The sequence below is a fragment of the Plutella xylostella genome, chromosome 23 (genome assembly GCF_932276165.1).
Source record: "Plutella xylostella chromosome 23, ilPluXylo3.1, whole genome shotgun sequence".
In the NCBI taxonomy this organism is placed as follows: Eukaryota; Metazoa; Arthropoda; class Insecta; order Lepidoptera; family Plutellidae; genus Plutella; species Plutella xylostella.
Genome location: NC_064003.1, coordinates 1004444 through 1019839, shown reverse-complemented (window position 1 = coordinate 1019839; position 15396 = coordinate 1004444). Strand labels below are relative to the sequence as shown.

The 15396-nt window shown below is 36.6% G+C and overlaps 1 protein-coding gene across 3 annotated transcripts in view; it reads right to left on the bottom strand.

Moving 5' to 3' along the window:
* Positions 1-5068: 5068 nt before the first annotated feature.
* LOC105397812 (venom peptide isomerase heavy chain) overlaps positions 5069-15396 on the bottom strand; it is a 90872-nt gene continuing 80544 nt past the window's right edge. For all 3 annotated transcript variants that reach the window (XM_048629643.1, XM_048629644.1, XM_048629645.1), the window contains exons 3-6: positions 14491-14665; positions 7384-7500; positions 6035-6190; positions 5069-5416 (exon numbers count right to left, since the gene is read on the bottom strand). In XM_048629643.1, coding sequence (XP_048485600.1) covers positions 5111-5416; positions 6035-6190; positions 7384-7500; positions 14491-14665 — 754 coding nt within the window. In that variant the 3' untranslated portion in view covers positions 5069-5110. The remainder of the gene's footprint in view (positions 5417-6034; positions 6191-7383; positions 7501-14490; positions 14666-15396) is intronic.

The window sequence follows — 15396 nt, the reverse complement described above, 5'->3', positions numbered from 1 at the left end:
ATATTGTACATATTTTTTTTTTGTGTCTAATTTATAACTTTTAGTTTATAACTTTTAGTTCATATCAACTTTTAGTTTATATCAACATAGCATAAAGCTCTGCTTCTATTAATTTCGTAATATGTTTGTGTCTACACGCCTTTTGGGTTAATATCTAGAAAAGTATTTAGAATTAAGTTACATATTTAAAATTGATGTTAACCTGTTGTGTAAACCTTAAAATAAAAATAAAAATAAAAAAATAAAATAAATGTTCTATATACCGTAGTTCACTATCCATAAGGAGCCCCAAGTTTCTGGCTGACATAACTTTATCTATGATGATGTCATAGTGTACCAGCGTGGTGGAGAAATGGTCCAAGCTTTGGAAGGTAGTTTAGACCTTGGGGATATGCACAAAGGTTCCATTCGAGAGAGCCAGGTGCAGGTACTTACATCCCCAGAGAATAGAATAGAATAGAAGCCTTTATTATTCACTATCTTATTAATTAATTCTTAACAAGTTGAAATAAAAACTAACGATGTAATCTATTAAAATAATTATTTATTGACATCCTTCGATTATGCTCATCATTCCTGTTAACTGCATAGACAGGTTCCTCTTCATCAGATGATGAATCATCATAAAAAAACCTAGCTGGTGGTACAGCACAGGGTCTCTATTTTGTTTACATAAAATATTATGCAGCTATGCCGTAGCCACAATAATGGGCTGCACTCTTCTTAGTTCTGTCCTTATTTTCATTGATATATTTCTGTATTTGAGTGATTGCAAAATTTCTGAAAACAAGGTTATTCAATTAAAGAGTTACGTAGGTTACTTTGATATTAGATTGCTGCGCTGGACCGGCAACCGGCAGGTAGCCGGTAGTGGCTTGATAAGGAAGGCCGAGGGCACAGTGTTGTTTCGCTCCTTGGAAGAGCCCATGGCTAGAAGTGGACGGTGGTGAAGATGATCATTACACCTATTTTATTTTTTATTTTATTTTATTTTATTTATTAGGGACAACAAACAATTGTACACATACATTATATAACACGTATATATAAGAAGAGTAATTTGGTGTACAATCCACACCGTTATCCACAGATGAAGTTTTTAAATACAATTGCAAGTACTTACAAAGAGTGACTAAATTAAACACAAAGACTAAACACTAAACAACCCAGGGGAAGGGACGGGGAGGGGGAGAGGAAAGAGGATTGAAGTGACATTTAAGTAGTGTGTGTGTGTATGAGTTACTACATGTGTAAGTTATTGAGTGTTTCAGTTATATGTTTCTTATAACAATAGGGAGTAAGTGTGAACACGTCAGCGTCATTAAAGAGTTGATTATAAGTAGCTACAAGGCGCTGCAGTGGCGCGCGCTTGCCGGCGTTGGTGCGGCAGCTGGAGGCTGCGGGTTCGCAGCTCGCTGCCGGCCGCCTCGCCGCGGCACGCGATAGCTTATGGAGTTTATTAGTTCAATGGAATCGAACCGATGTCTACAAAGATTGTATAGCATCATGGCTCCGAGAAGTATCCGCCTAGATTTAAGTGTAGGCATTTTAAATTTATCAAGTAGGCCTGGGTAAGGTAATTTTGATTTGAAAATTTTATAAAAGGTTGAACGAAGGAATTTATGTTGCACATTTTCAATAGCATCTTCATACTTAGCGTAAAAGGGGTTCCATATACATGAAGCGTATTCTAGGTGGGGACGTATTAGAGTATTAAATAAATAAACATAAGTGGAATATCTCTTGAAATCTTTGCAGGTTCGCATGACGAAGCCATACATTTGGAATGATTTTTTAACAATATTATCTATGTGAATATCAAAATGTAAATGTGAATCAAAAGTGACACCAAGATCACGTATGTGTGACAATTTTGGGAGATTGAAACCATTGAGACTATAAGTGAACTTGACTACATTAATTTTCTTAGTAAAAGTAATGGAGCAGCATTTAGACAGACTTAGGTGAAGCTTGTTATCAGTACAGTATGTACTAAACCTGTCGAGGTCTTGTTGAAATAAAACACAGTCATGTTCGTTTTGAACACCTAGAAAGATTTTAAGGTCGTCGGCAAATAGTAGAAATTTACAGTTATGGAAACATGTGTTTATGTCATTTATAAATAAAATAAAAATTAAGGGGCCTAGGATTGAGCCCTGGGGGACACCAGAAGATACAAAAATGGTATTGGACTCGAAGCCGTTTACTACAACTCTTTGAGTTCTATTGAATATATACGATGCAAACCAGCGGAGGAGATCACCTTTGATTCCATTATATGACAATTTTTGCAAAAGGAGTCTATGGTCCACCTTGTCGAAAGCCTTTCGAAAATCTGTGTACACTGAATCTACTTGGATGCGATGGTCCATATGATCGAATAAGTAATTAGAATATAACATTAAATTAGTGACAGTTGATCTGCGGTGAACAAAACCATGCTGTTGTTGGATTATATTACTGTGAAGAAGAGGATAAATATGTGTGTGTACAAGCTTTTCGAAAAGCTTCGACAAGGCCGACAAACCTGATATCGGCCGGTAGTCTTCTACATTACTTCTCGAGCCACTTTTAAAAACTGGCGTAATGTTAGCCTTCTTCCACACCGCAGGAAATGATCCCTCATGTAGACATTTGTTAAATATAATATATAAAGGCATAGTGATACTAACAGATGTCGCTTTTAGAAAGGAGGCTGGTATCCCGTCCGGGCCCGGTCCTTTAGTGGCATCAAGGTTTTTCAGTTCACGCAGGATAGAATCACATGAAAGATGAATACTGCTTAAGTTCACGGTGGAGTGGTTATCGAATTTATATGGGTCCAGGCCAACATCCCAGTTACTAAGATCCGCAGAGGAAGGCTCGTAAACAGACTCAAAAAAGGCAGAAAAATAATTGCATATTTCCTTAGGATCACTTGTGATGTCATTTTTATACCGAACGGTAGACGGTATTCCGGGATTGCATTTTCTACTAGAGATAAAACTCCAGAAGTTTTTAATGTTAGTACGTATACCATTCTCAACGGACTCAATATAGTCAACAAAACATTTTTTTGATTCTAATTTGTACCTGTGCCTAAATAAAGAAAATAATTCATAATCTGAAATATTCTTGGTTTTCTTCCATTTAACCCATGCTTTATTTTTATTTTTAGATATGTGGATCAATGCGGTTGAACCTACAACATAATAATAGGTGCACTTACTTCGTCGTTGGAGGCAGTAAGAAAGGTTCTAGTTTTAAAGCAAACACACGAGCCACATTTTTGAGACCTGGAACCTGCGAATCTATCAGTTCTCTGAAAGTACACCTTTCTCTTCATATTTCGTAAGTTCCGTACTTACTCCACCTCAATCTCAATTTCTGAGGAACTTGTTTCAAGCACTATTTCACGTAGAAGCGACATGATAAGAATTATTGACTATTAATATTTGTACGTAATACTGTTACTTTGAGGTTATACAACGGGTTTGACAGCTACCTGACTTTAACTTTAACAGTAACCGGCCAACATGGTGTGGTTATGGTTATCGTTAAAGTTATGACGTCATTTTAACCATAGTTGAATGGTGCAACCAATTTTTCGCTTAACCGATGCTTTGACAGACGATGTGACGTTTGTAATAGTTAAAGTTAAATGGTGCAACGCACCCTAAGAAATACTGATAGGCTAATTTGTTAATATTTTATTGTGCTATTAATTGATTGAAAGCGTTAATGTCCTCTTCTCCCAACCTAACAAGGGTTGGCTGGAAGAAATTGCTTTTTGGCAATAAGCCCGCCTTTGTACATTGTTAGTTTTCTTTTAATGTTCTTCACCTTTTATTAAATGTAACTTAATAATGTGCAATAAAGTGTTTATAAATAATAATAAATAATAAACATTTTTATTTTCAGACATTTAGGTCCATAGCTTATTAGTAACAATTTTTCTTAGTTAGAGTTAGTAGAGTAAATATAAATAAAATTAAATTAATTAAAACAAAAAACATTCTATGCAGAGCGGATGTGACGCTGCACCCAAAGACGCAGCATTGGGGAGTCCCACCGGTCTGCGAACACACGCAGGATGGTGTTGGTGGTGCCGCGGAGGCGTGTCATCATCGAGGCGCACCGTTTCCTCATGATCGCGTGAAAATCATCCGTGTGTGCCTCAGCAAACATTTGTGACGCACTACATCTCCACGGCAACCCCAACAAAATCCTGAATGCGTTATTATATGGGACGCGCAGGTCACTGTATGCCCGCTGCGTGTAGCTGGTCCAAAGGCTGCAGGTGTAAAATGACTGACAGTATGCTCTAAAGAGCGTAATTTTGACTGGTTTCGTACACCTTGCAAACCTTCGGGCCAGCATGTTACAGCGGACAGCCAGCGACCTGCGTTCTCTCTCAATATCCTCATCATCTCTTAAATCATCGGTGACCCAGTGGCCCAAGTATTTAAATTTATTAACTCTAACCAGAGGAGTGCCACAGAGTGAGACTTTGGGAACAGTAGAGTAAGTCTTTGTTCCCGACTTAAAAACCAAATAAATAAATAAATAAGTACTACTAAAAGTACTATTAAAGTAAGAGCGGTGGTTGTCCTTACCACTAAATCATTCAGGTTTTATGCTTAATTCCTTCTCCGTTACAGCTACACTGTGGAAAGATCTCCGTGAGTCTATCAGGCCCTGTTGCACAGGGCGCTGTTAAGACGTGACAAGAGTTCTCCGTCGCGCTCGGTCTTGAGGCTGCACGATGTGAGTGAGCGCGATGCAAAACTCTTGTCACGTCTTAAATGCGACCCGTACTAGCCCTTTATTGCGCTCATTATCTCAGCAGGATAGGACCGAAGAAAGTTCATCTTTTTATTCACCTCAGTTGTTGTGTGTTTATATTAATATAGGTATATATATTTATATTAGGTATTTATGTTTTGTATATATATTATGCAGATAGGTTTATATATTATCTATTAGTAAACTGTAAGTATAAGTATTAATTGTTGTAGGATATTATATATATTTGTTGTACCTACTTATTAAGTTTTAAAAAACCAAGATAAATACACAAAAACACCGATAAAAAAAACAAGTATCTTTATTAAAAAATTATTAATTGACCTTAAAATACATCGAAGACAAAAGTTTCACTAAGGGAAGGTCTACAGAAAACATAGTCTGAAAGTCTGAATATCAAGATACCGATACTCGTAACAATGTGAATTGAGTGAAATGTGTGTTGCATCATTGGTCTCGCTTCGTTTCTATCTATATAATCTGCAAAACGTGAGATCCTCGTGTAAAATGCAATACTTTTATGTTTTTCGAAATGAGTCATTTCACCTGATACAACTCCTACTAGAATGCCAAATGATGATTCTCCTTCTTCTCCGGTTTTGCTGCAGAACAACGGTCCTCCGGAGTCACCCTAGGAATAAAAAATATAAAGATTTGTTAAAATACGGGTACAATTTAAATCACCACCAAAAAATATATTTGTACGCTAATACATTGCACCAAAAAAAAAACAAATTAATTAAACCAACTCCAAAATCGAAATCCCAAAGACAAACATTTACGTTCCAAAATAAATAAACACGCCTCCAAATAATTGCAAGTTTACAATAGATAATCTTTTTATCACCAAAACGGATAAATCATCACCAAATCATGTTTCCTATAATATTGTAGAAATGTTGGCACTATTTACATAACATAACAATTATATGAACATCATTAAAATTTATTTCAATCCAAATAAGGTATGTTGCCGTCCCCGTCCCGTCCCCAAGGTCCCCAAGGTGTCCAAGAAAGATTCCCAAGTTCCCCAAGGTGCCCAAGGTGCCCGTCCCCGCCCTTATCTAAATTTGTATCGTAATGGGAGAACAGCCTTATAATATTTGCTGTGACGCCGGTGACCATACCAATAATCCTTTAAAATAGTTAGTTCTCTAAACTTAAAATGCGAAATAATAAATAAATATAAAAAATAATGAATATTTTAGTCTATGGATTTTGTGTTTTTTATTGTAATTGTAATAGGTACCTGGCCAGTGTTCGTTTTGTATATCGTACTGCATATAATTCTGTACATGTTTTTTTGTTGATAATTATGATTAATCCCAATCAAGCTCATCCTCTTTTTACAATCGTTTGTGCCAATGACCTCCACCGGGGCAATTAGCAATACTACTGATTGCGTCTGAAATGTATAGAGTTTATAAAATAGCAAATGGATTGATTTCAAATAGCAAATGGATTGATTTTCAGTTGTAGGACAGATTTATCCAGAGTGTCATAAAGTCCTCGTAGACGAATTTTGACTACGGCGGTTAATCTAATTAAGATAAACTACCTACGCAGAAGTCTCTAAATTTTCCGACCGACTGCTGTTATATTAAGCCCCATCCACACGCTTGGCAAACAATGGCAAACAGCCAACAGCAACAGACGTGTGGATGGGTGTTTGTCGTTGTTTGCCTGTTTGTGTTCGGCATCGGTGTCGGTTTTTCTTGCCAGATCAAAGGATGTTTGGCAAATAGTTCGTCCACACGTTTGGCAGCGATCAGTATGCGTGCGAGCTTGCGGGAGGCGGACGTATTTACTTGCTATATTTTATTAATATTTATTATGTTACTTGTATTTATTATGGCAAATTAAAGCCCAAATAATAGGTCTAAAGTAGTACCTCGTAAGATTTCTATGTATATTAATCATCCACCATTGTATTTGCTTAAATTTTAATAAAAATATGTCAAACCGAAAGTAATAGCTGCCATAAGCTCGTCGTCCGCCATGTTTGCCGATTCGGAATGATATGAACGTTCGCCGAGCATGTGGATGGCTGTTTGTGTTGGGTGATTGTGGTTGGTGTTTGGGACTTCGTTTGCTGTTTGCGGTGTTTGTGACAAACAGCAAGCGTGTGGATAGGGCTTTACTTATATCTGTTAACATGATGTACTGTATCATTTCACTATGTCCTAACTAAACTTGGAACCTCAATTTGGAAACAAAAATTGAAGGCCTCACCGGGGAATCGAACCCGGGACCTGTAGCAGCAGCAGGTCATGAAGCAGAGCTTCCACCACTAGACCACATAGGCAGTTATTTAGATAGATATAAATCAAATCTAGTTTAGGCATTTGTATAGACAAAGAACTACAAGAATAGTTATTTTGGCATATGAAGCCACGAGTTGTTTAACCGCTCTGATATATTGTAATGCATGTTGCGTTACAATATATATTTAATTTATAATTTGATCAAAATATTTAGTTGGTAATATTCTGATGCGCTTTGCGTTGTTAATGTATTGCAATATTGCAGACGGCGTCAAAGCTAGTCTTTTCCGTTAAGAGTAATTTGGTGCTATTGTTACTGGAACTACTTTCTCACCCCTTCTTCAGTTATTCCCATTCCTGCAACAGTGCAGTGCCCAGTGTATTCCTTGTGCCTCCGTGCATAGTTGATTATGTTCACGTTCTGATTTAATATAAACGGTCTTGTTGTAAACTGGAATCACAATTTTGATTACCTACTATTGTATTACTACCTAAAAATTAATCTTCTTATCGTGTAGACGACAAACCAACAAAGTCGCTAAATAATACATGCCCAGAACTGGGCCACTGATAGAATAGAATAGAATAGAATAGAATATTTTTATTTGCATGAATGTAGGTAAATGGCAAGTTATTACAAATTATAAGTACAGCTACATCCTGCCCTTTGGGGGCGTACAAATATTATTACATGAGTATTTGGTGCATGCATACCATTAATAATAAAATTACAAAATTAAAAGCTAGTCATAATATATTATATTACAAATTGTCAGCAAAAAATTCACGTACATTATAATATGTCTTTTCTACTAGAAGTTTTTTTAATTGTTTTTTAAACTGTATCATATTATTCGTCTCTCTTATATCTTGCGGTAAGTGGTTAAAGATTTTTGTAGACATTCCAAATATACTATTATCGAAGAGAGCTGTCCTCCTCGAGAATGCACATAGTTTATTTTCGTGCCTTCTACTCTTTAACGTTGTAAATCTATTTAAATTCGATTTGACGAATACTGCAACTTCATAAATATATAAGCTTGGTAATGTCAACAATTTAAGTTTTTTGAAATGTGGTTTGCATGTATCAGTTTGCTTTAGTCTAAAAATTGCTCGGACACATCTTTTTTGAGCTTTAAATGCACTCTCTTTGTCTGTTGAGTTGCCCCAAAATATAATCCCATATCTTAGTGTGGATACAACGTAAGCATGATATGCAGTTAGTACTGTTTCCTGGTTTGATTTTTTTGAGAGCATATAAAGTGCAAAGGCAAACTTGTTTAATTTAGTACATACAGCGTTAATCTGATGTTTCCATGTCAAATGAGAGTCAATTACTAATCCTAGAAATTTATGACTTTTCACATTACATAAGGAATTATTTTGATATGTCACATTTATGTCAGTGGGTTCATTTTTATTATATATTGAAGTAAATGTCATAATTTTGGATTTTTCGATATTTATAATGAAATTATTCAGTGATAACCAACTAATTATACTACTTAAATTATCTTGAATGTCATTCTCGTGTTTATTTTTATCAATACCCCTAAATATTACTGTGCTGTCATCTGCAAATAGTACTACAGGATGGCTTGTTGCTTTAGGAAAGTCATTTATATATATTAGAAAGAGCAGTGGCCCTAAAACACTACCCTGGGGTACCCCATATTTGACTACTGCTGTTTCTGAAATATAATCCGTGCTAGTTTTAGTAACAGGATCAATTTTTTTAATTTTTGTGATTTGTTCTCTATGCTCAAGATACGATTTTAAGAGATTGAGTACATTACCTCTTACACCATACGCATACAGCTTCTTTGCAAGTATGTTATGATCAACAAGGTCGAAAGCTTTTGTAAGATCCATGTACATTGCACTAACCAATTGCCTTTTGTCAACACTAGTATAGACTTTTAGTAAAAAATCATATATTGTGGAGTTAATATTTTTATTTTTACGGAATCCTGCTTGTTCTGTTGCAAAAATGTCATTCTTTTCAAAGAAATTATAAATGTTATTATAGATGACTCTTTCAAATATTTTAGAGATAATGGGTATAAGGGCTACTGGGCGATAGTATTCCATATTTTCTCTGCTTAGTTTTTTAAAGATAGGTATTATTACAGTTTTTTTAAGAGCTGTCGGAAATATACCTTGTTCTATACATAAATTTATGATGTAGGAAAGAATTGGACTTATCGAACAGGCTACATATTTTAATACTTTTGTACATATGCGATCATAGCCTGTACTATTAGTATCTTTTAGGTTACGTATAATTTTGTAAATACTATCCGGCGTTGTTGGGCCAAGAAAAACAGACTTTTCATTACTTTCTATATGATTATTGATTGCATCAGTATTTTTCGTATGTTGAGAAAGCGATGAAAGTCTATCTGCTTGGTTTGTAAAAAAATCATTAAACTCTTGTGCAATTTTTTGTGGATTCTGAATAAGTCGATTTCCAATTTTTATTTGTGTAATGTCCTCACTAGGAAATTGACATTTCGTTTTTTTAATGGTCTTCCATGTCGCTTTACATTTATTATCAGAATTTTTTATGTAATAGTTATTTTGTGCCTTTTGCGTTTGAAGAACTACACGTTTAAGACGTTTGCTATAATTTGTAAGTTCTTGTTTATTTTTTTCACTTGGATTTTTTCTATATTCCCATAATTTTTTACGTTTTTTCTTTGAACATAGTTTTATACCTTTAGATATCCACTTGGGTCGACATTTTGAGGATATTTTTATTTTCACAAAAGGAAAATAAAGATCATAGTACAATTTAAAGGTATCATAAAATAAATCAAAGGCTTGGTTAGCCTCAGTTTGATCGTACACCTCCCTGAAAGTTAATTTAGAAAGACAGTCTTTAAAACAATTTAAATTTTCCGTAGAATAATCCTGTCGTTCCACAAACCAATGATCAAGGCTACATGTTTTTTCTACTGGACATTCAAACAATTGAGCTGTATGGTCTGATAGAGCCAGCTCTATCACACTGGCTTTCGAGCCTCTAATGTTATGGATGAAATTATCCAAACATGTACCGCTGCTTAGTCTAGTTGGTTCATTAATAGAGAGTTTCAAGTTATAGCTATGTAGTAACTGTTCAAAATCGGTACTCAATTTAGTTTTTTTCATTCGGTCTATGTTAAAGTCTCCACATATAATCAGTTTATTTGAAGCTTTGTAGCATAGTGATGTCAAAAGTTTATGTAATGTAATATAAAAAAGGTCAATGGTTTTCGAGTCATATTTGGGAGGTCTATAAATACATATAATATCAATATTGTGGTCTATTAGATTAACACCACAACATTCAAATATATTCGGGATGTTCAGATCCTTAATACTTATTATTTCCTTGTATTTATGGGTTTGTGACAAGAGAATGCATGATCCACCATAACTATTTTGTCTGCAATAGTAAGCCGCTAGTTTGAAATTGTTTACGTTTAGAAATGTTGCAGTATTGTCGGTCATTTTATGTTCTGTAATACATAATATATCAGTACGGATGCCCTTATCGAGGAGTTCGCTCAATACAACAGTAAGTAGATCAGATTTCGATAATAAGCCATTTATATTCTGATGCATTATTCGTATAGAGTTATACACGAAAAAACTTTGAATTTTTGTTACATTCTGTAGATATTACCTGTTTATTTTTTGTATGTTGCAAACTAAAGAGATAGGGAATAGTTCCTTTAGCATATTTCTGATCTTTATTCAAAACTTGTTGGACCTTGTTTTTTGAATTTTGTAAATTAAAGAAATATGGTATGGTACCCTTAGCATATCTCTTTTGTTCTTTATTGATACGTTGAATATGTTGTGGCAATTTTTTTACAAACTCTGTTTGGTATTTTTGGGCATCAATCTCTATATTTAATTTGAAACATATTTTATCCAATAATGTTGGTAGTTTATACATAGTTTTCAAATCGTTTGTATTTATAACAGTACAATTTACAAACTGTTTCTCCAATGAGAATAATATCTTGTTTAGAGTATGGGACATTTTGCTTTGGTTGTCATCTACACATAATAGAAATATATCATTGTTCTTAAATCTAATTAAAGTTTCTTGCAACTCAGTCAAAAATACATGCTTATTTACATCATGATTTCCAGTTGACAGTATGATGATATCCTGCGTACTTAGAGAGCTAAGCGTAGTTTTGGAAGAGCCTATTATTTGCTTAGTATTGGCAAATGGCATCACAGTAGATGATATCTGATAAAGATCATTCCATTTGTACTGCCGAGCTTTCAACATTAAGCTAGCTAATCCCCGTACACTTTCATCACCTAAGATATGTATTTTATATGGTATATTTGAAGAGATGGCTTCGCTCTGTGTTGTTTTATTTCTCTTTTCCTGTAATATTTTTGGTAAAGTCATAGTCATGGTATTGTGAGCGTAAGGTGAAGTTTTTGTCTCCGGAGCAACACATTTTGATGTGCATGGTACTCGTATAGGAGTGGTCGGTGTGTGATTTTTACTGTCTTTCACCAGATTCGTAGGCATTCTCTCTACTGAGGTATTTGCATTTTTGGGATTAATGTTCGAGGATTTACTGGGAGTAGAGGTCTTCTGTTTATGCTTCTTTGGCGTCGAATATTTTGTAAGTTTTTTAACCAATTCATATTTTTTTCTTAGTGCATCTAGTTCATTAGCTAGACTTGAGTTTTGAAGCGATAATTCTTTTACTTCATTATGAGCAATGGCTACTTGTAGTTTAAGTTCTTTGATTTCACTTTCAACATTTAAGCAGGTGCTTCCATCTGCAGACAAGTCTGGTAAACTACAGGTGCTGCCATCTATAGTTTGAGAAGATAACTCTTTTCCGTCACAGCTTTCATTGTTGGTCTCTGATTTAGTACGAGTTCCTCTTCGAAATGTTATATTAGTGAAATAATCCATGACTAATATTCTTTTTACTTTTTTCGTTATGGTTGGTCTTGAACCTTACGGTCGTAGTCGATATCTTAACCAACTGATCTACGATCGCTTTGGCAATGTAGGCGAATTAATCCATTTCATTATACATTTTCCACGGTTTGACAGTTAGTGGACTTTGACCAAGCCAGACAGTGATTCACCAAATAGATTATTGATAAATTCACTCATATCACTGTAATAATGTATTTTCGCCACACTTTGAATACAAATAGTTTTAAAATACACTTTAGTTGCACTTAGTAGTGATTGGCACTTATCAAAGTGTTCTAAATTTCAATTATAAGCACGATTTGTTAGTGTTTACTTGTTTTCGTTTTTCTATTTGTAGTTCTGGAATATTTGTCTCACAAACACTGTCACTGATAAGTTATATGTTGTTAATTGGTTTTTAATGACTTTTATACACTTTGATGACGTATTTATAATTAATTAAAATTTTCAAAACTGGAGTAATAATTCGACTTGTTTATAGGACAGTGGCGCCCTCTCCTCTGATACTGCACTGCTGGTAGCGGTCATGAGCTCTTCCCGCGTACAGGTGTAGGGACACGCGGGGCATGAAGTAAGGTGCACCATAGTTTGTGGCGCTTCACACAAGCAGTTCAGATTTTGTGCATCCGTGAATCCCCACCTAGCCATATTGTCCTTACTACGACCGACCTGTGTTCGAAGTCGGTTTAAAGACTTCCAGGTCTCCCAAGGCAAGTTATGTCCAGATGGAAGGTTTTCGGACAGCTGCACAAATGGGGTTGGAAGGGACACTTTTTGACGCCAGAGAGCACACCTCGCTTGCGCTTGGCCAGTGTTCAGTGAATCAACACATTTCATAAAGCTTCGTCGACTTGGCAGCCTTTGCGGCGCAGGGATGAAGCCATGCATGGGATGTCGTGTGTCGTCCATTTTGGCCCTTTTTGCGGAACTTGCCACAGTCCTGCGGAAGTCCGGGGGTGCTATGCCAGCCAGTGGATAAAGCAGCTGTACCGGAGTCGGTTTTAAACAACCAGTAATAATTCGGCACGTTTCATTAAGTGCAGTATCCACCAGCTTGACGTGGGCAGATCGACCCCATACTGTACACGCATATTCTCCTACGGAGAACGCAAGCGCCAGTCCAGACGTCCGCAGCACCTGTGGTGAGGCTCCCCACTTTGTGGTTGTAAGGCGCTGTAGAATGTTGTTGCGGGAGTGTACCTTTTTTTTGTCATTTTTACAGTTCTTGCGATAGGTGAGTGACCTGTCCAGGGTACCCAGGTATTTAGGGGACTATTATGAGCAATCATCCACCCCCTGCACCCCCTGCCACGTGATATCAAGTTTACGTCCCGCTTGATTGTTGCGAAGATGGAAAGCGCAAGATTCAGTTTTTGATGGGTTAGGCTTGAGGGAGTTTTCCTTGTAGTAGGCACTTAAATTATTAAGAGCTACGGTAAGGTCAGCCTCAACTTCCTCAAAGCTCGTGTGTTGCGAAGTTAGTGCAAGGTCATCTGCGTAGAGAAAGCGGGACGTATTTGGGCTCGATGGTTGGTCATTTGTGTAAATGTTAAAGAGGAGCGGGGCTAGAACGCTACCCGACCGTTCTTTTGGGCTCTCCAACAACTTTGTTCTGCGAGAAGGTTGACTTGGAAGTGACGGTTGTGAAGAAGTTCGCGGAGTACCATAACGAGGCGATGATCCCCAGTCATAGTTTCCACCTTCCACAACAGTCGCCTTAAGTTTACTGTGTCATAGGCAGCGGACAAGTCCACAAACACAGCGCCAGCGTCACCTTCTCCAGCTCGAAACCATCTTCGATGTGTTGCGTGAGTGAAGTCGAAGTGTTTGGCTGCAACAAGACTTGGCTGGTCGGAATCCTGCCTGTTCTGTGATGAGTTTCGGGTCAACAATCCCCGTGAGCCGGGTCAACAGTAATCTCTCAAACAGGTTGTATGTATGGCACAAGAGAGAGATAGGCCTGAAGTGCTTGGGGTTATTACTTAGTGTGGATTCAAACACGAGTGATCCGGATGGAGTACGCGAAGTGAGCGTGCCATCAACAGCTCCGGCACCTGTCAGGACATCAGGGAGGGGTCTCACAAATCTGAGGCGACTCTCCTTGTGAGTATAAGCTACAGCGGCTAGATCCACTGCTCCATGGATTCCCGATGTCAGACTGTTGTCTGACTGAAGGTATAGTGCCTGTAGCCTATGACCGAGTTGTCGAGAGCTACAGGTCACTATATATTTATATCAAGTAGTTTTAGAAAACGGGTTACGTGTTCGTGCATCTACTTTATATTCAGATATAAATATTTGTGAAAATGTAACAAACGTTGGTGAACCATACCTAAAACATCTCCAGAGTAACTTGAAAAAGAATAGTAATTCTAGTGTTTTCTTTGTAATAGTACTATCCGGCATTCGTTATTGTTGTTTGTCATGCATGCCGAAGGGGCTCACAGAAATTTATAAAGAAAGAAATAATACCAAAATTCCAATGTCGTTGAATGGAAGATAATACCCCGAATGATAGGTGAAATTTTTAAGTTTTCGCCATTGTCCTTCTTTCTTCATTTTTGGGGAGTTCTCAATGAAGTTAGTCAACTGGCCCATTACGGCAAACGTATGACTTAAAAATGGCATTGCCTTGTATTTCGGATATCTGAAAGGATTTTCTAGTATATAACTATGTCGCAGTCATCTGGTTGAATCTGCTATATCTGCTATTCGATTATATCACTAGTTCGTTCAGTCTGTCAGTTGAGTTTTTGTACAAGCCGATAGATGTCGTTACAACATAGTGTACCGAACGTCAAATACGTCACACAGAGAGCGAGGAGGTTGAAGTATTAAACTCAGAATAAGAACTCACTAGTTTTAATAGTACTTGAGTGTGTTCTATTTAGTCTAAAATTTACAAGTTCTGAATGTTTATTTTTCAAGCGTCGTTGTTGTAGAGAACGTATGAGGGCAGATATTATAGAATTTTCTCTGTGGAAATAAGATGTGAGCTGACACAAAATCTGTGTTCTGAGGGTTTGACAGTTAGTACAACTCAGACAACGCCATCTGTTTCTCCAATAATGTAAACTTTTTTTAACAAACGCCTCATTCGTCGGTCATTAAATGACCAAAGGTCAACTCGTCAAGTCGTTGAATGCAACGTTCGACGTCTTGACTGAACGCATGGAAGTAATAAGTACCAACAGGAATGCGCACTGGACCAAAAAAACGAGCCAACAGAGATAGTCATCACGGATCCTTCCATCTCATTCTATTTTTTGTGACCATAACTTTAGGTAATTAATGAGACATCACTTCTAATGTGTTATGTCGCGAATAGGGCTTGCAATCGAAATATTCAAATCTCAAAGTCATTTATTGATTGAGACT